Source organism: Primulina huaijiensis, chromosome 10 (assembly GCF_012295235.1).
Source record: "Primulina huaijiensis isolate GDHJ02 chromosome 10, ASM1229523v2, whole genome shotgun sequence".
Taxonomy (NCBI): domain Eukaryota; kingdom Viridiplantae; phylum Streptophyta; class Magnoliopsida; order Lamiales; family Gesneriaceae; genus Primulina; species Primulina huaijiensis.
In genome coordinates this window covers 16,615,721-16,640,781 of record NC_133315.1, presented here as the reverse complement: position 1 = coordinate 16,640,781, position 25,061 = coordinate 16,615,721, and the positions used below count along the sequence as shown (strand labels likewise).

The following is a 25,061-nucleotide window of genomic DNA, read 5'->3' as shown; positions in this document are numbered from 1 at the left end:
ATCGAAGCTTTAGTTTAGGGATATATTGAAATAAGGGTAAAAGATTGAAGCTTCAATTTAGGGATATTTTTTTACAAAAAATTTAAAAAAGGAAATTTTGAAAATAATTCTTAAGTGTAAAGATTGAAGCTTCAATTTAGGGATTTTTTTTACAAAAAATTTAAAAAAGGATATTTTGAAAATAATTGTTATGTGTAATCTTTTTTTTTTTTTTTTAAAAAAAAAGAGGGTTTTCACCCAGACACTAGGTAAAAAAAGTAGCTCAATTGACCTCACATATTTGAATAAGGAATTGAGGGAAATATTTGTCCACAAAACGACGATATGGCATCTCTGTATGTTGGTGAGTTGGTCAAGGGAATGCACAAAATCTTGGGCCATAAGTTTTGCAAAATAAACCATAAATGCCTACGCAATATCTTGGCACAACTCAGCCTATTTGATTTTTATTTGTTGAAAGAACCACTAAAAATTGGGTACAACAAAATGTTGAAGGGGGGAAAACTGATATGTATAGTTTGAGAAAAATATTAAATTTTCCCTTTTAAGTTGGTCTACATATATAATATTCTAGTCCTATCAAAAATTTATTCGTCATGAAATATTAATCCTTTTTTATTAATTTTTTTTATCGAAGTTATGATACAATAACAAACATGGCTTCATTATTCGACCAAAAGAGAGAAAAGTTCGAACAGAATGGGTTATATCATGCATATTCAGAAGATAAACATGAGAGTGCGGTAGCGTAGTTTTTTGGTGCAGAGAGGGACTCTCCACTGGAAGCCATGTGCGGTGTGCTGTGCGTCAACACGCGTCCCCAGTTGCTCCCAGCGGCGCAACGTCGCCGCTTGAGGAGCATCTGTTCCTATGCAGCTTTTTTTTTTCCACATATTTAAATAATACACATCATTAGTTACGTATTTTTATCATAATTCAATTCATAGAAAAATATTAATTTTTATTTTAAAAATTCATGAGTTAATCCGTTACATAAAACTGTTGAACTATATTACCATAATCCAATTGATATATAAGAGACGATAAAACTATGGTGTAAAACCCGAGATTTTTTAATCGTGATAATATTTTCGTAATTTAAGTGTGCTAGGATTATTCAATCTTTGGGTATCTATCTCATTATTTTATTTAAGATATAAGATTTGCAAGTTTATCTAAAGTTGGTTGAATAATTATATCGTGTACAATATTTTTGGAGCTCAAGATTTAAGATAATATTATGCATATATTTTGAACTTGGGATAATAAATAAGTCTATCACAATCCAAAGAATTAAATAAGGAATTTGGATATAAGCATGTAAAGTTGGAGATATAAATTCAAAGTTGGAAAGGTTATACCAGATAGAGATATAAGATTTGAGATGATATAGATTTTTACCAGATAAATATCTAAGATTTGATATACCTGGATAAAGATTATGACAGATAGAGTTATAAGATTTGAGATGATATGGATATTTGGATAATGATAATGTGATAGATAAGATATGATAATTATTTTAGATTCAAGTTTGATTTGAAATTCAAACGCGAAGATAATACACTATCGGGATAGCAGTCACCTCCCTATAAATAGGATAAGCTTTCATTCAGAATTTACACATCAAATTTTCGAGTTTTTCTCCCTAATTTTCGAAATTCCTCTCCGAAAATTCTGCACGAGTCAGCAAAATTATGTCCGAGTTCAGAAATTCGTTTCTCTCTTTCGGGTACTCAGAATCCGATCTCCACCGTTCAGAATGTTCTTCCATATGTTTCGAACAACATATCCAAATTTCGGCCAAATCTAACAGTTAGTATTTCGTTTATATCCTTAGCAAGAAACCTGCCCATATTTTAGGAGAGAATTCAGTATACCTACGGTTTTTCATTCATAAACAGGTTAAAAAGACTTCCAAACCCGATCTCCACCGTTCATAATTTTTTCGACGTACTTTTGAACATATCGTGAAAATTTGAGCCTGATCCAACGGTTCAATAAGGCACAATGAATTTTTTCAAGACGGATGATTTTTCGGGCGATGATGCTGCTACGTTTTCGAAGTGTCAGTTGCACGATTCTTCTATGGTTTTCGAATTCTTCATGTTTTCCTGCAAGGATTAAAGTAAGTGGGCTTGTTTTAAATATTAAAATTCGTTATGCATGTTTCTTCGTTTTTATGAAAATACGGTCGAGTACACGTTCTTCTTCTACTCCATTCTTGTGTTGGTTATCATGTGGTTTTGGACACTGTGAGGATTCGACTGTATATGGGAGGGAATCCCAACCATGATATGACCCTCATACGGTGGGGATATAACCGATTCGACCTCGCCCCCTTAGAGGAGTAAAAATTAGGGACTGATATCAGTAAACCATAGAAAGTTGAGGAATCTCAGTGTCTGGTCAATGTGATGCATGTGCTATGAATGATGTTATGCAAGTCATGTGATTTTTGAAATTATGCATATTGTTATATTGTGCTCGAACGACCCCCAATTGCTGAGTATTTCCCAAAATACTCACCCCTTACTCTACCCTCCCAGATAAATCAGAAGAAGAAATAGAGAAAGAAGAATCAGACATCAGTTTCTGGGCTGATAGTGGACGCATGAAGAATTTTAATTAAGAATATGTTCTTGTGAGTTTTTAATTATAGTTGTGAACGCTTCCGCAGATTTTTTATCGTTTTCAGAGTTACTATTGTAAAGACGATTCCATTTTTATGGTATATTTATGATATAAACTGGTTTTGATTTATACTGTATTACGAGGCTTGTTGTTTAGCAATTATGTGATTGTTGAATAACGTCGGTGTCGACTAACCCCGGTCTCGGGGCGTGACATATGGTATCTGAACGGTTGTGAACTTCACCAAATGGAACGCTGGTGGTGCAGAACAAATCAAATCAAACAATTGATAAACAACTAGGACAGTCATAGGATATTAAAACAAAGAGTCGCCTCAATTATTATTATATTATATTCTTAAAAAAATTATTAAAAAAAATTTTTAATCTGATCGAAAAAGACAATGGCCAACCTCGGTCCAAACCTATACACCAAATATGAATGTAATTAAACTATATATATTTAGGATCAGAATTATCATATTTTACACAAGATTATTGATAAATGTATTTACTATTACCCTTTGGAAATATTATATATATATATATATATAAAATCACATGGTAATATGTAATACTGACATTCTTCAACCAAGATGAACCATCATATTATTATTATTCACAGTTTCACACCGTGTATTTTTAATAAAATAATTCCTCAATAATGCATGCAGTGGGAGTGCTGGTGCAGTTTGTAAATGGCATCGTCTATTATTGATCAGATCACGTCTTTGAAAATAACATTTACTCGGTATAAATCAAGTGTCACCGCCTGGCGGGCGGAGGTAGATGAGATCCTATTTATGTGAGTACTACCCTCTATTTCATTTCAACGGGTAAGATCTTAACACACATACAATTTTCAAAAAAAAAAATGGGTCCTATATATGCATGGACAAATCTTGGTCATCTATCCTATCATGAGGACAATGCTCTAATGGGTAGGATGAAATAAACCGGCACGATCCCTCAAAGTATTTAATTAAGCTGTGAGCTTTAATATTCTTCACATTAACTAAACTTTCGTCTCCGCCGTTCTCACTCGGCCAACAAAGAGAGGAAAAGATGAAGCATCTGCTGCGAAATACTGTGTCAGATTATTGCGTAGAAGAGCAAAAGCCATGCATTTATTGGGTGGAAAGATTCCTCAACGATTGCCTATGCAACGTAAAAGACGAATTCTCGTTCAGTTTTGGACTAATGAGCCTTGTGTTTTGGGGAGTTGCAGAAATCCCACAAATCATCACTAATTTTCGCTCCAAATCCGGCCATGGAGTTTCTCTTTTGTTTCTTCTCACTTGGGTTGCTGGGTGAGTTAATTTATTCTATATTGCAATCATAACCTCCCAGAAACATATTATTCGTGATTAAATTTCTGGGTTCTTCTTTTTTAGTTTTTTCAGTTTGATATTGTGTCTTTTCACTTTTGTTTGAATATTTTTGGCAGCGACATATTCAACTTAGTGGGTTGCCTTCTTGAACCAGCAACGGTGTGTTCTATTTGTGCTAAATGTATGCAAGCTTTTCCTCATATGTTTTGATTGTAATGATTTTATATTTGGGTGATGCAGTTGCCAACCCAGTTATACACAGCAGCGGTAAGAAAAATAACTCTTTTCCGTAGATGTAATGTTTAAATATAGCGCAATTTTAATGCTGTAAACATTCATAATATTATATATATATTATATATGATATAATTGTTTTCCAAGCTCTGAAGTTTTCTTCTTTCCCCATTGATTGGAATTGTCAAACAGCTTTATACGATAAGCACAGTGATCCTGGTGCTGCAAAGCATATACTATGATCACTTCAAGAAATGGAAGAAAAGATCCGTAAAGAAATCAAACCAAGAGGTTTTTCCATTTTCTTTGCAAAAAATAATGCTTCAATTCTTCTGCTTCTCGATCATTTAAAGAACAGATATCGACTTAAATCTTGTGTGTAGGTTGAAGACTTGAAAAAGCCTTTGAAACCAACTAGACAATCAGATTCTGCCATCCCAATACCTGGCAAAACCCGAGCTTCTGCCCCAAGAGAAGTCTATTACTATACGTCGGTTTATTATTCATCCCTATATCATAATTTTTTCCCGAGTTTAAATTTTTATCTGATACCAACAATATATACTTTTGCAGGTCAGCGAGATCAATGGCCAGTAGCACAACTCCGCCTGTCCTATCTCATCTCCGCCCGGTGAGGAGTGGTCCTTCTGCTGTGGGGCTTGAGCACGACTCGTCTTCAGATGGCGAGGATGCTCAAATTACACCCCAGAAATATTCCAGCAAACCCAAGGGAATCCCGAGATCTGTGAGTGTTCTTGTTTACTATATCTTTCTGATCGAATAGAGTGGAAATGGGATGTTTCTGTTGTCCATTTTGAACGTGTTAATCTAATATTCTAACATAGACATGGAATGGATTTGGATCTTTCTTGTCACTTGTTTACAGCCTGGAAAATGTCGTGTAGTTCCTCAGCTTTTAATTTTATAGGAATGATTCTGTTTGTATTGCATTCACTCAAGATAACTTTGAAGTTAGTCGTTTAATAACATGTGATCATATTATATTTTAAATAAATCCTTTTATATGATTATAATATCTCTACTTCATTGTTAAAGTTAGCAACTAGCTCTGACTAAGTTTGGTAAGTAAGAGACATCAATATTTTTTTTTAGTTTTATTTTTCCTAATATTTGTTAGCTAACTTTACTGATATGAGTTTATTAGTAATTTTTTATATATTCTCGTTCTTTTTCCGATTTTTTCTTCAACTTATCTCTAATTTATCTAAAAGTTTAAATTATCTCAGTAAATCTTATCTAATCACTTATCTATAAGTATCATATCCTAATAAAATAATATATATTTTTTACAACAAAATGATCAAACACAAAAAAATTTAGTATGCGTTGAACATGAGATGATTCTAGTGGTCAAGTTAATGACTAGTCCATTGGTTATGATGCTTGTTTTGTTTTTTTTTTTGAAATTATAGCAGAAATAATTTGATAAGGTAAATTTAAAATTTGAAGTATTGTATGTGGGGATCGAATATAATATAATGGTGATAGAGTATAAGTAGGAATTGATCGAAATTGAGTTGATGTGAGAAGAACGAACATTATATTTCCATATCATTACTGTGCATTGTGCTATATCAGGCTGGATACGGGGCATTTTTAGCTACATCGATCAGCCTGCCACCGGAAACCAATGCTTTGATGCAAGTTTATGTCGGATTAACCGGGAGGAAATTGTTGCAGGTACGCTTTGGAGGTTAATAAATTCATTTCCTTTGCTCCGGATAAACAGCAAGGGTGTTTGTTTCTATTGCAGGAAGGTGGATCAGAAACCGTGTTAGGGCAGTCATTGGGATGGATGATGGCTGCCATTTACATGGGTGGTAGACTGCCTCAAATATGGCTAAATGTGAGTGTTAGTATATAACTTTAGCTCAAGTCGATGATCACTTCGAAACTCGGCAATACAGATTGTTCAATTCATTTTTCTCTTTTTTTGAGTGGGGGTATCTGACTTGTGTTTTTGCTTTCTGATTGAGCAGATTAAAAGGGGAAGTGTTGAGGTAACTGATTCTCACCTTTTTGTTTGTGTTTTTTTCCAAGTTTTTCTTGAGAAATGAATTGAAGGACTCAAGGGATCTAATATCTCAGGGCTTGAATCCTTTCATGTTTGTCTTTGCACTTGCTGCTAACGCTACTTATGTCGCCAGGTACACCGTCTCCAGAGGCGAACTTAAGAAATTTAAGCTTTCTTTTTCAATTGATCGATGCCAAGATTTATAACCTATGCAATGTTTTTAATGTCTATGCATTTGGTAAATATGATGCAGCATTCTTGTTAGGTCAACAGCTTGGCATAAAATCAAGGCAAACTTACCATGGTTGCTAGATGCTATCGTATGCGTACTGCTGGACTTATTTGTATCCTTTCATGTTCTAGTACTCCTAACATTTTCTCTCAAAACAAACGGGGAAAAAGAGAGGTTACTCCTTAATTACAGATGACAGATAATATTACAGTATGTGTATTACAGGTACTTTAGCAGAGCAGAACGTGAAGACTGCAATGAAGCAGAAAAGAAATAGAACTTAATTTTGTAGTTTTTCTGAGTTATTCAAAAGAATTTTTCATGAAATAAATTCAAGAGATATTATTTATTAAAATTTTTCCTTTACCTGTTAAACCAGTTGAAAGATTTAGTATAGTTATGTGTATGAACAAAATACGAATAATTCTCCTTCGTGGGCAGGGCAAGAGTTACGATATGTGACTCTCCAAACAAAAATACAGGTTTTTTTTGTTTGCCGACATATTTTCAATTAAAATGACATCAGGTCATGTGTACATGAATACGGAAATTACCAGAACATCGAATCTGGGAAGGAGAATACACAACTAAAAAGACATGGATCCTGGGAAATCTGAAGGGAAATTCCTTCACGTTAACAAAAAAAACAATGATCACGAAATGATAACGACCAAAAGAATCCTCTTCAAATTCTCTTAATCTGCCTGCACGAGTTGACAGTTGACTGGTTTCTGGATTCACTCTCCAACATGAGCCGGGTATCCATGATGATATCTATGAAACTGGACACTGGAAAGAGGAGAAACACCCCTCCAAGAAGACAAGCAGACATTCCACATCTACTAAAAGTTGCGGATGGTTATGGCATAAAGCCCATTAGGCCAAGAACAATATTTGAAAAGTTACTAGCTTCCGGAGGTGGTGGAGCTGTATCAGGTCTCCGACCTGCAGGACGGCGGGATTTCAAGGCTAGGAATGGGTTTGGACCTAGGACCCCGAGATTCTGTCATTTATGAAGCAGTCTACAAAAACCAAATCCTGTTCAAGAGTGAATCACTATGAATCCGGAATAATACCCTCAATCAGCAACAAAATCCACAGCAGTAAACCTTTAGTCTTAGAGTGAAAAAAACCCTTGATTTCAAAATGCAATTACAGGAATGTAGAACCAATTAATAAGAATTCAAATCAATCCCAATTCTACGCACAAAAATGGTCTAAAACACGTGGGGGAAACTCACCGTTGTCAAGAATCAGCCGGGAAATCATAAGCCTTTCGATTATAACGTAGAAAAAATGTAGTCGCGACGTCGTTTGACTGAGAATATTCGTTTTGCTCGAATAATAAGTTTGAAGACCTGATTTTTTTTCGTGTGAATTCGCCGCATTTACTTTCAATAGATATTAATTAAATTCTGAACTAACGTAATAATCAACCAATCACGTTAATCACATAAATCATGTTTATATACAGAGTTGGATTCACTGTAAGACGGTCCTCCGAAATTTTTTTTAAAAATTATTAATATATAAGATATATTTTATTATTTAGTATATATATTATTTGACCATAAAAAATTAAAGTATCTATAATTAGTTTAATGGTTATAGATTTTCAAGATTTACACGTGTGGTCCGCGTTTCATTCTCTGCAATTTTTTAACAGGCCTTTACAAAAGGTTAAAGGCCAAACTTAAAACTTTCATAGTTGGTGGTGAGCCGACCTCCCAAACATATAATCATGAATCCGTCCCTGTCTATATTACAAGTTTGTCAAAAAAAAATCAAATTCTTAGCTATTGAATAAATATTCACTTATTTTCAATATGTTTGGTACTATCATATTATATATTATATATTATTTAAACGTATGGTCCACAAAATTACCTAGGAGGATAACGTACAATTGCTCTTTTCAATAAGTAAGGAGTACAAAATTTAATTTATAACCAAACCTGTCCAAATTTAGCACAATATTCCCTTTTTTAACCCATGGGGATTTAATGCTGTGTGTTGAGCTACCCACTAAATTTGTTTCACTTCACCTTAAATTTTGATGTACTTAATTTGTTCACACACACATATATCTATACTATTTATACTATATATTATTAAATATGAAACTCTTAAAATAACTAATTTAGAGGAAACTAAAATATTTAATTTCATAATTATCTTTCTTATCATACTAAAAACATCCTCAAATCACTCCATATTTTACATAAAAAAATTTAAAGTTTTCTTAGTATTATATAGTTGGGTTAACTAGCGAGTTCTGATTTTCTTGTGTAGCCCAATCGTTGCACTATCTCTCGTATCAACTTGTGTGTAACACCGTCATGTATCATAACATAATCGTAGAAAAAACATCGTGTTTTTACTCAACAATAGTGAAGAATGGTTCAAAGAATTTGAAATCGAGGAAATACATATGTGGATGAATGACAATGCAATATTAATCATGCATGCCAATTTGGTTTTGACTTTTGAGAGTTACATTTCGCAAGTGGAGTCATTATGATTGTTGTATTGGAATAAAATCTAAAGTGGTAAAATTTTGTTTATATTAATAATTTTCTCCATCCGTCGATTTTAAATAATATCAAATCGGTACGATTAAATTTTCCGTTTGATCAATACTTGAAGTACCATTTTGAATAAGTGAGTTCATTTGTCATAAAAAAAAATTAAGTAATATTAAATTATATATATCATAAAAAAGTACTCGAAAACATGTTAGTTGGTAAAAAAAAAAAATTTAAATTGTAAATAGCTTGAGCTAGAAACTATTTATGGTAGGCTCTCAATTTTTTTTTTTTAACAATTAAACAAAAATATTTTTAATATCATTTGATATTTAATTACACATTTCTCTTGGAGAATATTTCAAATCAAATGATTTAAAACATTAAATTTGAATAGCATAGCTTGTTTAAATCAACACATTTATGTATACCCTTTATTTTTAGCATCATACTCTTATGTATTCATTAATTGCATGTTGTATTTACATATCTTTAGTTTATATTACTTAAATTTCTATTTTATGTATAGTTTTTTTTTGTGTGTAAAATTGGCATATTCTTAATCGAGAATTACCTCCGACCATTGAAATTTTTTGATTTCTCTGGTTTTCCTCTCAGTTGATGTCTTCTAAGCACTCCACCCTCTCGATAGATAGTGTATATTTCTTATGAGGTGTGTGCTTAGGGACCTCAATCGCTGCTATTTATAGGCATCTCATACCATCAACGAGAAAAATTGGGAGTCTGAATGTCAAAAGATGAATCGTGTACGCATCTAAATTTTCTTGACCGTCGCCAATTTCAATTTGTACATGCTACTTCTTTTAATATGTGTATTTTCTCCATATTAAACGATGTCATTTTTTTTTATTGATAATTGATAAGTGGTAATACTTTCTTTAAAATATAACGCATGTGTTCAGAACAATATAATAGAATAATCATGATATTTATAGCATCCTAATAATTTTGGAAGTCCTTTCAAAATAATAATAATAATAATTTTGGAAGTGATATGATTTTATTATGGACTTGTAATTTATCGACTGATCTTTCTACAAAGTCGTCATATTTATTATGACTAATGTTTTATCTTTTCAGTGCATATTGATCAAATCACAGTATCAAAATAAACGTTTTCAATGTAATATATATAGTTGTGTTTTTTGAGCTAAACATAATATAAAGTTTATTTGATTTTATACCCTCAATGGATAAGAATCTTCAACTTGGACCACGAAATCATAAAGATCTTTGACCTGATTTATTTAAAATTTTGTTTTTGGTAGGTGAACTTTTTAAATAAGAACATTTATATTTAATAAAATAATGAATTTTTTTTAATATTTAAACTCAAATTCTAAACATTAAAATCACACTACAAAAACTTGTGTGAGACGATCTCACGGATCGTATTTGTGAGACGGATCTCTTATTTGGGTCATCCATGAAAAAGTATTACTTTTTATGCTAAAAGTATTACTTTTTGTTGTAAATATGAGTAGGGTTGACCCGTCTCACAGATTAAGATCCGTAAGACGGTCTTACATGAGACTCACTCAAATCACACATTCAAATTGCTATTTCTTGTTTTTTAAGTGTATTTAAAACAGAGAGAAACCTCCCACTTTTTTTAGCAAAAAAATTTAAATAAATATATATATACACGTGATAAAAATATTTACATATTGGCCGACAAAATTCAATAATTATTTTGGAATGCAGCCAAAAAACGAATGAATGTTTGGAACTTGAAAATAAATTAAACAAATAAAAGTCGTCTGCCAATCAGAAGCCTCCACGTATGAAATTTTTACAACTCCATTTCAAACCGACGCTTCTAAACTTATATACAAAATTATGATTAAGAAAATCAATATCCATATATATTTTTAGAGTTGGTCTCATGTGAGACTGTCTCACGGATCATAATCTGTGAGACGGGTCAACACTATCCATATTCAGAATAAAAAGTAATACTCTTAGCATAAAAAGTAATACTTTTTCATGGATGACCCAAATAAGAGATCCGTCTCACAAATACGACCCGTGAGATCGTCTCACATAAGTTTTTGCCATATTTTTATAGAGAGTATTTCATCTATTTTATTTGAAATGCATTGTATTTCAATACCGAAAAATAATTCAATTTTTATACTTTTGAAGTGTTTCAACCATAAAAGTTTAACATTTGATGCTACTTTAAATGAAATTAACCAGTGATTATGGTAATGATTAATATTGAGAGCATAAAAACAAAACCAAAGAGGTGTGGAAATATCTGGAATATTCCCAACAAAATAACTCAGATTTTCCGAGTTAGGGATTACTAAAAGATACGAGTGAGAGGCAAAAAAAAGGAAGTTAAATGTTTGTAATTCATTCATAAGAGTACAGACGAGTCAAGCTACTTGTGACCAAGCTCGAGCCAGAGTTCGAGAATGTGATGAAAGTGGTTGTTTGCCTGTAGAATTTGTTGGGTTTAGAATTTTCATTTCTGTATACTTGGCTGACTATGGTTATAAATGTGTCAAAAGACAAGTTGTATGTTTGAAAACTTTATGTGGAGTGTGGGCTGTCTTAAGGCTAACATGTATCAAAATAGTTTAAGTATGCACAACAATTTCCTTTGTGCTCAATGTACCGTGAAGGTAGACTTACTTCTTTAGATTGTAATTTGTACCGATCCAATTTTTTTTTTTTGCACCAACTTTTGTATTTGATTCAGGTTTCTGTTTAAATCATAATAATTTGAGTTTTTCGAGCTTGAAATTGACTTCTCGATCAAGTTCGAGAGGAAAAAAATTATGCCGAGCTCGAGTAGTGAGTCGACTCATTTGCACCATAGATATTTTTAGTCGTGGAAGCACAAGTGACATTTATATTGGATTTTGATTTGATGAGTTGCGAGTATGGTATATTTTGCTTATTCATTTGGACTCTATGACAGTTGGTATATCTATCCTATAAAAGTTTTAGAAGATTTGTCGTCGTTTGCTTGGAGGTTTCTAAAAGGTAATTGTGGAGGCGTATGGGGTGTCTCGAGCTAATCTTAGCGAATAACATCTATAATTTCAAATTAATATGATTTTATTAAATTATTTGAGGATCAAAATTTAATAATTAGTTGTAATCATGTATATATATATTATAAAGATAATAATTAGTTGTAATCATGTAATATATTCGCAAAATCTTTATAATATATATATACATGATTACAACTAATTATTAAATTTTGATCCTCAAATAATTTAATATAAATATAAAAATAATACAAAACTTAAGTGAGATTGTCTCAAAATTACTATTTTTCACAAAGTCGACATGTTTAAAAAATATAAATTTATATGAACGTCTCGTATAAAACATACTTTATATATAATTATATAAAATCGTGTACTACTACTATACATGTGAATTTAACCCGTGCATCTTTGGTGTGCCCAAATAAACGAATTCATGTGCCTATATATGCACGCACGCACACACAGTCTCTCGTCAGCACAGTGAAATATTTCGTAAAAAAAAATTGCTTCTGTTTCCTGAGGCTATTGTTGCTTTCACCTTCTTCTCCGCCCATTGAATATAGAACTATCAAAATCAAACACGCGAGTAATTGCAGAGAATTGTGGGAGCTCCGGTGGGGTTTCACTGCCTACCTCGTCCGAACAACGACGAGACATCTTTTCGGCCAAGGCCGCCACTTTGTCTCCGCCGATGATGTTGTTGCAAAGCCTGAGGTATTACCTTTCCGAGCACCCATCAATCGTCGGATTCCGCTGGAGCCACACCCAATCCTGGGGTTCCACCTGGTCGTTTTTGTTCTCCTCCATCGCCGCTTACGTCGCCGCCTCCTCGTTCATCCACCTCCTCCTCCTCTTCCTTTTCCGCCACCGCCGCCCTCTACCCCTGGGGCCCATCCCAGCTGCGCACTCTCTCTTCATGGCCCTCATCTCCGCCACCATTTTCTCCGGGACATTCCTCGCCTCTGCTGCAGAAATCCGAGATACGCGGTGGTCGTGGCGGCGGTCCCGCACCACCCCTTTCCAGTGGCTCCTCTGTTTCCCCCTGGGGACGCGGCCCTCTGGGCGCGTGTTCTTCTGGTCGTACATCTTCTACCTCTCCAGATTCCTTCACGCGCTGCGGACGTTCATCACCATAATCCGAGGCCGGAAGCTTTCCTTCTTCAAACTTTTCAACAATTCGATTCTGATTTTCATGTCCTTCCTCTGGCTCGAATTCTCGCAATCGTTTCAAGTTCTCGCCATCCTCCTCACCACGCTGGTTTACTCCGTCGTGTACGGATACAGATTCTGGATTGAAATCGGGCTGCGAAGCGCGTGTTTCCCGTTCGTGGTGAATTGCCAGATGGTGTTGCTGAGCTGCAATGTGGTCTGCCATTTTGGGGTGCTCCTGCTGCACATAATCAAAGGTGGATGCAATGGGATTGGGGCCTGGATATTCAATTCTGTCCTGAACGGAGCGATTCTGTTTCTTTTCTTGAAGTTCTACGTTAAAATGCATTCCCGAGGAAGTAAGGTCGGTGGCGGAAATGGTGGCGACCGCCGAAGCGCCGCCGTGGAAAAGGCTGAAAAGTTGGAGCTAATTAATCAAAGGCCGTAATATTTGAGGTCTTGAGATATTTTATTTTCCTTTTTTATCCCTTAAGTAGGGATGTAGGGTACAATGTTATTAGAATAAAATATTGATAATGCCATGTAAATTTAATTGATATCGGGGGCAAAGTCGTAAAAGTGACTTTTTTATTGGGTGATATACAACGATGAAGATATATTGAAAGTTCTATATTGAATTAAAAAATTATCGACTGATTGACTTTGGAAGCAAGAACGGATAGTATTGTTATTTTTATATTTATTTTATTTATAATTTATAATCGGTTAAAGTCAAAATTGTCTGTTCCGAATCTTTGGACCTAAAATGAAATTATAAGTTATAGAAATTAAAAAAAAATAAAAAATCATGCTGATGGAATAGTTGCATATTTTATTTTCGTCTTCTTCCACAAGTTTATCACACAAAACTACGTAATCTGGTTTATCTTATTGACGTCATTTGTAGATTACTGTATTCAGTCCGAAAATTTATCTAGTACATAGTTACTAGCGATGGTTGCGGATTTCGCTACAACAATTAAATAAGGAAAAAAAATTATTTTTATTTCTAAAATACACCTCTTGATATTATGTTTATTTATCGTTAGTATCTTGAATCATTCAACTTTTAATCCTTCTCAATATGATGACAAAACTTGAGCTTACTATCTTAAAAAAATAAAAATAAATAAATAGTAATTATTATATTAATAACATAATTCTATTTACCATCAACCATGTCAAGTTGTGAGAAAAGGGCTGACTACGGTTCTTAATCTGATTTTGGGTTTTGACGGTGCAAAATGATTTGAATTCAATGTATTCTTTTAAAATTTGATAATTAGGAAAAAAAATGCTACGATTTATTGGGTGATCAAAATATTAAATTTAATTATAGATAATCATTTTAAAATATTAATGTATATTTATTTTTCATCAAGAAATTAATAAAAATGGAGTTAATTTAAATACTTCAATCAAAATGGGGTGAAAATAAAATTTTAATTATATAAATTAAGTTATATATATTANAAATTTAATAATTAGTTGTAATCATGTATATATATATTATAAAGATAATAATTAGTTGTAATCATGTAATATATTCGCAAAATCTTTATAATATATATATACATGATTACAACTAATTATTAAATTTTGATCCTCAAATAATTTAATATAAATATAAAAATAATACAAAACTTAAGTGAGACTGTCTCAAAATTATTATTTTTCACAAAGTCGACATGTTTAAAAAATATAAATTTATATGAACGTCTCGTATAAAACATACTTTATATATAATTATATAAAATCGTGTACTACTACTATACATGTGAATTTAACCCGTGCATCTTTGGTGTGCCCAAATAAACGAATTCATGTGCCTATATATGCACGCACGCACACACAGTCTCTCGTCAGCACAGTGAAATATTTCGTAAAAAAAAATTGCTTCTGTTTCCTGAGGCTATTGTTGCTTTCACCTTCTTCTCCGCCCATTGAATATAGAACTATCAAAATCAACCACGCGAGTAATTGCAGAGAATTGTGGGAGCTCCGGTGGGGTTTCACTGCCTACCTCGTCCGAACAACGACGAGACATATTTTCGGCCAACGCCACCACTTTGTCTCCGCCGATGATGTTGTTGCAAAGCCTGAGGTATTACCTTTCCGAGCACCCATCAATCGTCGGATTCCGCTGGAGCCACACCCAATCCTGGGGTTCCACCTGGTCGTTTTTGTTCTCCTCCATCGCCGCTTACGTCGCCGCCTCCTCGTTCATCCACCTCCTCCTCCTCTTCCTTTTCCGCCACCGCCGCCCTCTACCCCTGGGGCCCATCCCAGCTGCGCACTCTCTCTTCATGGCCCTCATCTCCGCCACCATTTTCTCCGGGACATTCCTCGCCTCTGCTGCAGAAATCCGAGATACGCGGTGGTCGTGGCGGCGGTCCCGCACCACCCCTTTCCAGTGGCTCCTCTGTTTCCCCCTGGGGACGCGGCCCTCTGGGCGCGTGTTCTTCTGGTCGTACATCTTCTACCTCTCCAGATTCCTTCACGCGCTGCGGACGTTCATCACCATAATCCGAGGCCGGAAGCTTTCCTTCTTCAAACTTTTCAACAATTCGATTCTGATTTTCATGTCCTTCCTCTGGCTCGAATTCTCGCAATCGTTTCAAGTTCTCGCCATCCTCCTCACCACGCTGGTTTACTCCGTCGTGTACGGATACAGATTCTGGATTGAAATCGGGCTGCGAAGCGCGTGTTTCCCGTTCGTGGTGAATTGCCAGATGGTGTTGCTGAGCTGCAATGTGGTCTGCCATTTTGGGGTGCTCCTGCTGCACATAATCAAAGGTGGATGCAATGGGATTGGGGCCTGGATATTCAATTCTGTCCTGAACGGAGCGATTCTGTTTCTTTTCTTGAAGTTCTACGTTAAAATGCATTCCCGAGGAAGTAAGGTCGGTGGCGGAAATGGTGGCGACCGCCGAAGCGCCGCCGTCGAAAAGGCTGAAAAGTTGGAGCTAATTAATCAAAGGCCGTAATATTTGAGGTCTTGAGATATTTTATTTTCCTTTTTTATCCCTTAAGTAGGGATGTAGGGTACAATGTTATTAGAATAAAATATTGATAATGCCATGTAAATTTAATTGATATCGGGGGCAAAGTCGTAAAAGTGACTTTTTTATTGGGTGATATACAACGATGAAGATATATTGAAAGTTCTATATTGAATTAAAAAATTATCGACTGATTGACTTTGGAAGCAATAACGGATAGTATTGTTATTTTTATATTTATTTTATTTATAATTTATAATCGGTTAAAGTCAAAATTGTCTGTTCCGAATCTTTGGACCTAAAATGAAATTATAAGTTATAGAAATTAAAAAAAAATAAAAAATCATGCTGATGGAATAGTTGCATATTTTATTTTCGTCTTCTTCCACAAGTTTATCACACAAAACTACGTAATCTGGTTTATCTTATTGACGTCATTTGTAGATTACTGTATTCAGTCCGAAAATTTATCTAGTACATAGTTACTAGCGATGGTTGCGGATTTCGCTACAACAATTAAATAAGGAAAAAAAATTATTTTTATTTCTAAAATACACCTCTTGATATTATGTTTATTTATCGTTAGTATCTTGAATCATTCAACTTTTAATCCTTCTCAATATGATGACAAAACTTGAGCTTACTATCTTAAAAAAATAAAAATAAATAAATAGTAATTATTATATTAATAACATAATTCTATTTACCATCAACCATGTCAAGTTGTGAGAAAAGGGCTGACTACGGTTCTTAATCTGATTTTGGGTTTTGACGGTGCAAAATGATTTGAATTCAATGTATTCTTTTAAAATTTGATAGTTAGGAAAAAAAATGCTACGATTTATTGGGTGATCAAAATATTAAATTTAATTATAGATAATCATTTTAAAATATTAATGTATATTTATTTTTCATCAAGAAATTAATAAAAATGGAGTTAATTTAAATACTTCAATCAAAATGGGGTGAAAATAAAATTTTAATTATATAAATTAAGTTATATATATTATGAAATATTAGATGATAAATACATGTTTCTTATGAGATTATCTAAAATATATATTTTTGTAAGATGAGTTAACTCGATACATATTTAAATTTATAATAATTTTTAACATAAAAATTAATATTTTATAAAATCGATTTAAATTTTTTTTGGGAAACGAATGAGTCCGCTTTGAAATGTACGACCACATAAAAAATAAGGTTCCGAGAGAGAATTAGTCACTTTCCGAGAAAAACTTATTTGAAATTAATGTGGTTCAGTGTCCACCGTTATTGGAAATTTGAAACAATCAATTGAATGATTTATTGTACGGACTTTCATATTAGGTGTCCACAAAAGGCCCTTCATATGGCTTATAAATATTTATTTTTATCAAAATTTTAATTTTTTAAAAAATAAAATTAGAGGGTTAATTAATGTGGTTGTCTTTATTAAAAAAAAATCCAGAACCATAACCCAATATCATTAAATAATCTTAAATTTTATGTTATACATTAACCTCATTTATTTATATAAACTAAATTAAATTCAACCTTCCATTTTTTTTTCAAATATTATTAAAAGAGGATTGACATTTTGCCTTGATTTTACAATACCGATTTCGCTTTAATTATGAATTTTTTTTAAAAAAAAAACTATTTCTGATCGTAGAAATCAGAACTAAACCATAAGTCTCCGGTTTTGTTTTAAGTTTTGGAATCGAAACCGAAAAATGGTTTAGATCATGCCTTTTTTTAGACGGTTTAGATTTCGATTTATAGTTTCAAAAGAACTATTATATGTTGGTCTCACTTGCGGTAATTTGATATAATAAATATGAAAATAAATAATAAATTAGACACCGAGATTTACGTGGAAAATCTCTTAAAATTATTAAGGTAAAAATCACAGGCAAGATGAAAGGAATTCCACTATAATATTTTATGGTGTACAATTACTCATTGTGTTTCTAAAGAGAACACACTCTCTCTTAATACAAGAGAACAAAACACCTCACAAATATTATAGAACTAAACACTCAAATACTATTAGATGAAAGAAAACTAGAAGAATTGATGATTTCAGAATGAAATGAGTAAGCTCTATTTATAGAGCCACTTGTTCTTGTGAAGACGCATTAAAAACGCGTATTCTTATTTTCAACAAAACCTCAACGTGTTGTCCCTCGCACTAATCATTCATTCAATTCAATTTTTCGACATGCATTTAATTCATTTTGCCAACATTATATACATCTATATTTTGAGATAACTATCGTTGGTCTATATATATATATATCTATACCTAAAGCTAGCATAATTTTAGTTATTTTTTGAATTTAGTTTGAGAGTGATAGTTGATGGCAAAATATTAGAACTATATATATATAGAATTTTAGTTATTTTTTGAATTTAGTTTGAGAGTGATAGATGATGGCAAAATATTAGAACTATATATATATAGAAATATATATATATATATATATAGTGTGCTCTATTTTGTCGCATTTTCCAACTTACAGTGCTCTATTTTGTCGCATTTTCCAACTTACAATATATATAAAATTTATTTGGATTAAAGCTAAAAACATCTCTTTCCATAGTGTGCTCTATTTTGTCGCATTTTCCAACTTACAATATACTAATATTAAAATTTAAAAAAAAAAGTATAAGTTGAGCCAATGCTTGACGAATATCCTTTAAAGATCCTTGATTTGTCCACAATTTTGGCTTCTTGTGGTTAATCCAAATAAAATTTTCTTCCGTTAACGTCAAATCACAAACCTTAATCTTCTTTGAAGAGTGTGTGCCCGAGAGAGAACGACCTTGTCCCCCTAATAAATCTGGCTCTCGTTTGATTAAAACTAACTGGTCCCTCTGTGTTGTCCAGCTGGAATCCGAACTCGTGACCTTCGTGTTAATTTTTATGAGATTGGGTTAATTTTGTTTTGTTTTGTTTTGTTAATGTCAGACCTTTCATTGTAAGAAACAATCACACATGTGATGTGTGTGTATGATTATCGATTTTTTTAATGATATTTGTTTGAATAAACTTAAATAAAATTAATGAAAATTTCATTTGAACGCTTACAATAACTTGTTTTGAAAAAGGTAAGATAAATTACATAGAACGATAGCAACATTTGGTTAGACATATTGGAGTCTTTAATTTAATAATTAGCGTGAGATATTCTATGAGTGACGGTGCATGAGCATGGGTTAGGGTTCGTGCTGGACCATCCTAACAACCCATGATCAGTAGTGGTGCAGTGGTATGAGCCGATACCCATGTTGGTTCAGCTTAATGACCTATTATCATTACATTTATTTTATATGGGTCATATATGAAAAAATATTATTTTTTTACTGTAAATATGGACAATGTTGATTTATCTTACGAATAAAGATTTGTGAGACCGTCTCACAAAAAATTCACTCAAAAATAAAATGTTTGTGATATGAATCATATTGAATGTTTCTTTTTGTAACACCGCAGTGATAGCAACATTCGTATGCAAATGTACTGTTTTATTTTTTTTTAAAAAAAAAGTTTGAGAACCCAAATTTAAAATTCCAAGGTAATTTCAAAACCCAAATTACATATAAAAATTGAATTTCAGAATCCNTAGGGTTATAATCATGCATTCATTGAAGGCTTCACCAATCAGTTTGAGAAGCATTTTTAAAAGCCAATATATTATACTTAAATAGTAAGGACAATAAAGATATATATGATTGAAAATACATATTTTGACTAATATTTTGGTATATGATCTATCGATTTTTGGACATTGTCCTATACTTAGAACTATATATTTATGTGTCATATTTGTCGTATTTAATATCTAAGCATTATTCTACATAGAATTGTATGCTTATTTTTAAAAATTTAGGAGATGATAAATCATTAAAAAATTATAAATTAAGAAAATTTTATTATATTTATATCTTACCCTTGCACATATAATGATATAAATTAAACTCAAATTAAAAAAGGTAATCAATCTATTAATTTTTTAAAAAATTACTCCATTGGGACATAGTCCAGCCCAAACTCAATAATAGCCAACCCACTTTCAAACCAAATTGGTCACAAATAAGTCATGAGTAATAATAATGTATCTTACGTTAAAAAACTTAACCAATGTATAACTAAAAAAAAAAAACTACGTATAAAAAAAAAAACCATGTAATAATCCCTACACACAAGGGATCCATCAACATTGATATGAATTTTTTTTAAAAAATTCAGTGCCAAACATAAATTTTTAAATATTAAAAACTTACCGAGATTTTGGTAACATCATAATAATCTCAGGTTGTGTTTGGATATAAATATTTCGATTTACGGGATAATTTCAAATCAATGAATTACAAATTAATATGTTATAAAGTTAATTTGAATTAATTTGAAATTGTAGCAAAAATACATATATATTTGAAGTTAATGCTCTCAAATCTTTAAATCCAAATGCAACATTAGATTATAATATTTCTTTTTTATTGTTAACGACCTATTAGCTTTTTCAAGAGGTGTATATAGATTTTTTTTTTTTTTTACAATTGTTGAATATATAATTTAGAGATAAATAAATTGTAGTTTCTATATATTATTTTAGGAAATGAACATTTGGTGGGTATATATATATATGAGTAGGTCTCTTGTGTGACGGTCTCACGGATCTTTATATGTGAGATGACTCAACCCTACCGATATTCACAATAAAAAGTAATATTATTAGCATAAAAAGTAATACTTTTTCATGGATGACCCAAATAAAATATCTGTCTCACAAAATACGATCCGTGAGACTGTCTCACACAAGTTTTTGCCTATATATTATACTACTTAAGAATGTGTGACATTTAGTAATTTACCTTTGGTCACCAAACGTAGATTTCATAAAATACCCCCTTTTTTCCAAATATGGCATCTTCTTATTTTCCAAAATATATAAAATAATTTATTTCCAATCTTTTCTAAATTAGCATCTAAAATTTGAATTTCAAAATTAAATCATTTTAAAATATTATGATTTTATTTTTCACTTTAATGCATCAACCATGTATATTATTTTTTAAGTTTTTTTTAAAATTCTTTCCTGTTGTAAAATTAATCGTATCAACTTCTTACAAATTGAAACAATTGACCAAAATATAAAATTATCAATTATTAATTTTAAATATTATACTCTAATAGATGTCAAAATATCAATACTGAAATTATGCCATATTTTGTGTGTACATGAATTTCATTTTGTGCGGAGGTAACAAAGTCCACATCTTATAGCATGAAATGTGGGTTCACTTTTAAGGAAGACTGACATTTCATCATTTCATGCTAGAAAAAAGGAAAAAAGACATGGATGTTTTAGTTTTATGATAGAAAAAATTTTACTGAGACGGTCTCATGAGTTAATTTTGTGAGATGAATCTTTTATTTGAGTCATCTATAAAAATTTTTTTTATTAAAACTATGAAGAAAAAAAATATGTGAAACCGTCTCACAAAAAAAATACTCTTTTACTAAACATGCGCCTCATAGTATCTGTTGAATTTTGTTGTCATCTAGCTGGAAATCTCGCTTAATGCACTCTAAACGTGAAAATGTTTAAACAAGACAAAAAAAGTAGTTTGTAGAATCTTGAAACTTTGCAACAAATTTTGTTGATGTTGAAATAAATATTACAAAATCGAAAACAGCAATAAATATTATTGAAATCAAGTGGATTCTTGATATTGTTGTGAAACAATAAAACTCTCTTGTACCATGTAATGATTTTGTTGAATATAATAGTTGTCTTTTGCTAGATAAAATGATCGAAACGTGATGTTTGAACTGTTGTACGATTTAAAATATTTGGGTTGTATCATTACAACCAACTATAATTTTTGGTAAAACGGCAAACGTTCGGTTCGACAATTGATAAAAGAAACAATATCACGGTTTCGATTCTCATTGATACCAAGACGTGCAATGATTGAGGAAGAGATTGTTGGGGTTCAATAATTGTTCGTGTTGGGCAGAACAATCAAAACGTGGTGTTTGAGTTATTGTATGATTTAAAAAATTTGAGTTGCACTGTTACTATCAATTATAACTTTATAAAATAGAAATGATCGATCATACAATCTCATATTTCATGCGTGTTTGTGCATGCTTACATCTTCAAAAGGATAGCATCTTATCTACAACTTCATCGGAGAACAATACAGCAAATGCCAAAAGGCCTCAAAAAAAATTGTATGTTACAAAGTGAGCCGCCAAGAGTTGAAGTCCACGCCCATCAGGCAACATCTAAAATGTTATGTTCTCTGAGAATGATCAAGAATTGATGAACCAAACGACAAATCCCTTTCTCGAGGTGCAGGCGAATAGGAATAACAAGCTCTCTTCAACTCATTATACCTCTCCAAATCAAAATTCTGCAACTTCATCAAACGCCTCTGCTTCGTGTTAAACCGGCTCTGGAAGAACCCTTCGAAAGAAGGTTCTTTCGTTGTTCTTAAGAAGAAGGCGTAACCGCACATGAAATACGTCGATGTAACGTAGAAACATATAGGTTCCATCACATCCCATGTCAGTTCCCAGAACGTTAACCTCATGAATGCTGCTGTTTGGACAACTAAAAAGCCCAAACCACACCAGAGTTCACGTTTCGCGATGGACTCCGCTTTCTTGTCGATGGCTTCTTTTCGTTGCTCCATTTCTTGAAATTCTTCAAGTGTTTTTGGATCACTGGGGGCATTGTGGGATGAGGGCAGAGGGATTAGGCCTTGGATGGCTTTCATAACCTGTAATCAAATAAAAATTGGGCACAACATTTTACGGGTTTGACCATTTTCAACCATTTGCAAGTATTGAATCTGGATCTGATTATATGTTTAGACTCAATATTTTACACAAAAACAAACGAAACTTCGAAGTGTTCTTTCACTCCCATCTTACCCAATATTTTTAAGAAAAATTAACATAAAAGGGGTTAAGGTAAATTGTTCGAAATAGTTGAACCCCACAAGATTTAATCCATCCCATCAAGCCGGTACCAGCTCTGACCCAAGTTCACAAAAGTTCAAACTTTATTTATAATTTTGTTAAAAAAATTAAACAATTCCCTGAAATATACACTAAAACAAACAAACGCTCCTTGTTATATCTGTATGGATCAACTCACCCTCCACTCGGTAAAGGAAAAAAATAAGATCTCCAGTTTTCAAATTTTCCTATTCTATTGGGAAAATTTCTACATATAAAATGGTGTATTTCTATCAAGTTTGTCTCTTTTGGAAGGGACTATGGATTTGTGGTAAAGCCAAAGCATAAGGTGCGGATGCACCATTTCTGTTTCGTTTCCCTGTGGAACAAACACATCACACACAATAAAAAGAAATGCTTATCAGTACTTTATAAAATCAAAACATTTTAAAAAATCTAAAAATCAAGAACTCGAAATTTTAATCCAACCCATTACTCTGAACACATACCGAATCATGGAACATCAAGAAAATTCAACATTAAACAGAGATTTTTGTATAAAAAATAATGAGAAACCAACCTGTTGAGGCCTGAGGAACACTGTGTTCCCAAGAACAATAACAGCCCCAGATTTATCCAACAATTTAGAAAACTCAATCCCCTGTTCCTCATTCGATGCTTCCTTAACACAAATCTGCAAGAATTCCGAATAAGAGAGACAGCTCTTTTCAATCTGCCGCAGCCTCGACTTCACCATCTCAAGCTGCGACAGCAAAAGAATCTTCCTCGCATCATCCACCGTCACCTCCCCCGGCTCTTCCTCCTCCACCGGCGGCCGCAGGTCATCAAGCCTGATCCTTTCTCTCGCAACATCCATTCCCCGAAGCTTCTCCAGGAGCTTCTCTCCGGTGGGGAAGAACCGTATTTCGGGCGGCGACTTAGACGCAGAGTGGGAGTAAAAGTACCGCCGGTAAACTCCGTTGTCTCCCGGATCATGGACCAGGTTGTTCGGGGTTTCGTGAAAATTAAGCGCGGCGGCTCTCGCGGAGGCCTGTGGAGAAGAAATCCAGCCATTTCCCGAGGCCGGGCTGGTGATCCTTGATACATTGAAAAGGCGTTGGATTAATGATTTATTGAACGCCATTGATGATGGTAGAAGGTGTTTGCTGCTGCGTTTGAATAGCTTCAATAATGGCTTGCTGTAACCTGGAATCGATTATGGGTATATATATATATAGCCACCCCTAAGCTCAGTCAAAGAAAATAACAAATAATTTAATCGAATTGTTTTTATCAAGAAAAATAACAATTAGTAATGATGGTGAGGAGTAATAGTAGTTTTATTACTTTTTATAGGGAAATTAATTAAAAAAAATTAATGGTTTTGAAATAAATGAAAAGAATAAGTATCTTGTGAGACGATCTCACGAATCTTTATCTGTGAGACGGGTCAACTCTACCGATATTCACAATAAAAAGTAATACTCTTAGCATAAAAAATAATATTTTTTCATGAATGATCCAAATAAGAGACACGTCTCACAAAATACGACCCGTGAGACCGTCTCACGCAAGTTTTTGTCAAATGAGAAACACAACTATTGGATTATCTTACAGGTTAGTTTTCCATGAAAGATCTTTTACTCGACCTATTGTAAAAAAATATTATTATTTTATCTAAAAAATACTACTATTCAGTCTAAATATAGATGAAATTAACTCATTTTATAATTATAAATATATAATTTCATAAAAACCTAGAAATTAGTTGGTACATGCCAAGCCCTAAATATCGCCGAATATTCGCATAATATTGGTAATATTCAATAATTTCACATTATTTACTCTTGTCCAAATCTTTACTATAAAATAGCATCACGTTATGCATCTTTATACCAAAATAACGCCTATATATTTTAACTTGCTAAAC

General features: G+C 32.8%; 4 protein-coding genes across 5 annotated transcripts; 3 read left to right on the top strand and 1 right to left on the bottom strand.

Annotated features, from left to right (window-relative positions):
• The first annotated feature begins 3,617 nt into the window (after positions 1-3,617).
• Positions 3,618-6,840, top strand: LOC140986670 (vacuolar histidine transporter YPQ3-like). 2 transcript variants are annotated; one of them, XM_073454983.1, is made up of 12 exons: positions 3,618-3,943; positions 4,081-4,123; positions 4,205-4,231; positions 4,391-4,489; positions 4,582-4,688; positions 4,772-4,943; positions 5,798-5,899; positions 5,973-6,065; positions 6,199-6,219; positions 6,308-6,366; positions 6,499-6,577; positions 6,665-6,840. In XM_073454983.1, the coding sequence occupies exons 1-12, from the start codon at positions 3,699-3,701 to the stop codon at positions 6,740-6,742; spliced, it is 1,125 nt and encodes a 374-aa protein (XP_073311084.1). In that variant the 5' UTR covers positions 3,618-3,698; the 3' UTR covers positions 6,743-6,840. The 2 variants fall into 2 exon arrangements, with proteins under 2 accessions (XP_073311084.1, XP_073311082.1); XM_073454981.1 differs by having other exon boundaries at positions 3,621-3,943; positions 6,487-6,577.
• A 5,670-nt stretch (positions 6,841-12,510) lies between these two features.
• On the top strand, positions 12,511-13,799 carry LOC140985796 (fatty acid elongase 3-like). The gene has a single exon (XM_073453726.1). The coding sequence runs from the start codon at positions 12,711-12,713 to the stop codon at positions 13,614-13,616; it is 906 nt and encodes a 301-aa protein (XP_073309827.1). The 5' UTR covers positions 12,511-12,710; the 3' UTR covers positions 13,617-13,799.
• Positions 13,800-15,015: 1,216 nt separating this feature from the next.
• LOC140985768 (fatty acid elongase 3-like) lies at positions 15,016-16,329 on the top strand. Its single transcript, XM_073453684.1, has one exon. It carries the CDS (start codon positions 15,250-15,252, stop codon positions 16,153-16,155), a length of 906 nt encoding a protein of 301 aa, XP_073309785.1. The 5' UTR covers positions 15,016-15,249; the 3' UTR covers positions 16,156-16,329.
• A 5,943-nt stretch (positions 16,330-22,272) lies between these two features.
• Positions 22,273-24,347, bottom strand: LOC140985640 (calcium uniporter protein 2, mitochondrial-like). The gene is made up of 2 exons (XM_073453508.1): positions 23,712-24,347; positions 22,273-22,950 (listed from the first exon to the last, which is right to left on the bottom strand). The coding sequence occupies exons 1-2, from the start codon at positions 24,273-24,275 to the stop codon at positions 22,462-22,464; spliced, it is 1,053 nt and encodes a 350-aa protein (XP_073309609.1). The 5' UTR covers positions 24,276-24,347; the 3' UTR covers positions 22,273-22,461.
• Positions 24,348-25,061: the final 714 nt, after the last annotated feature.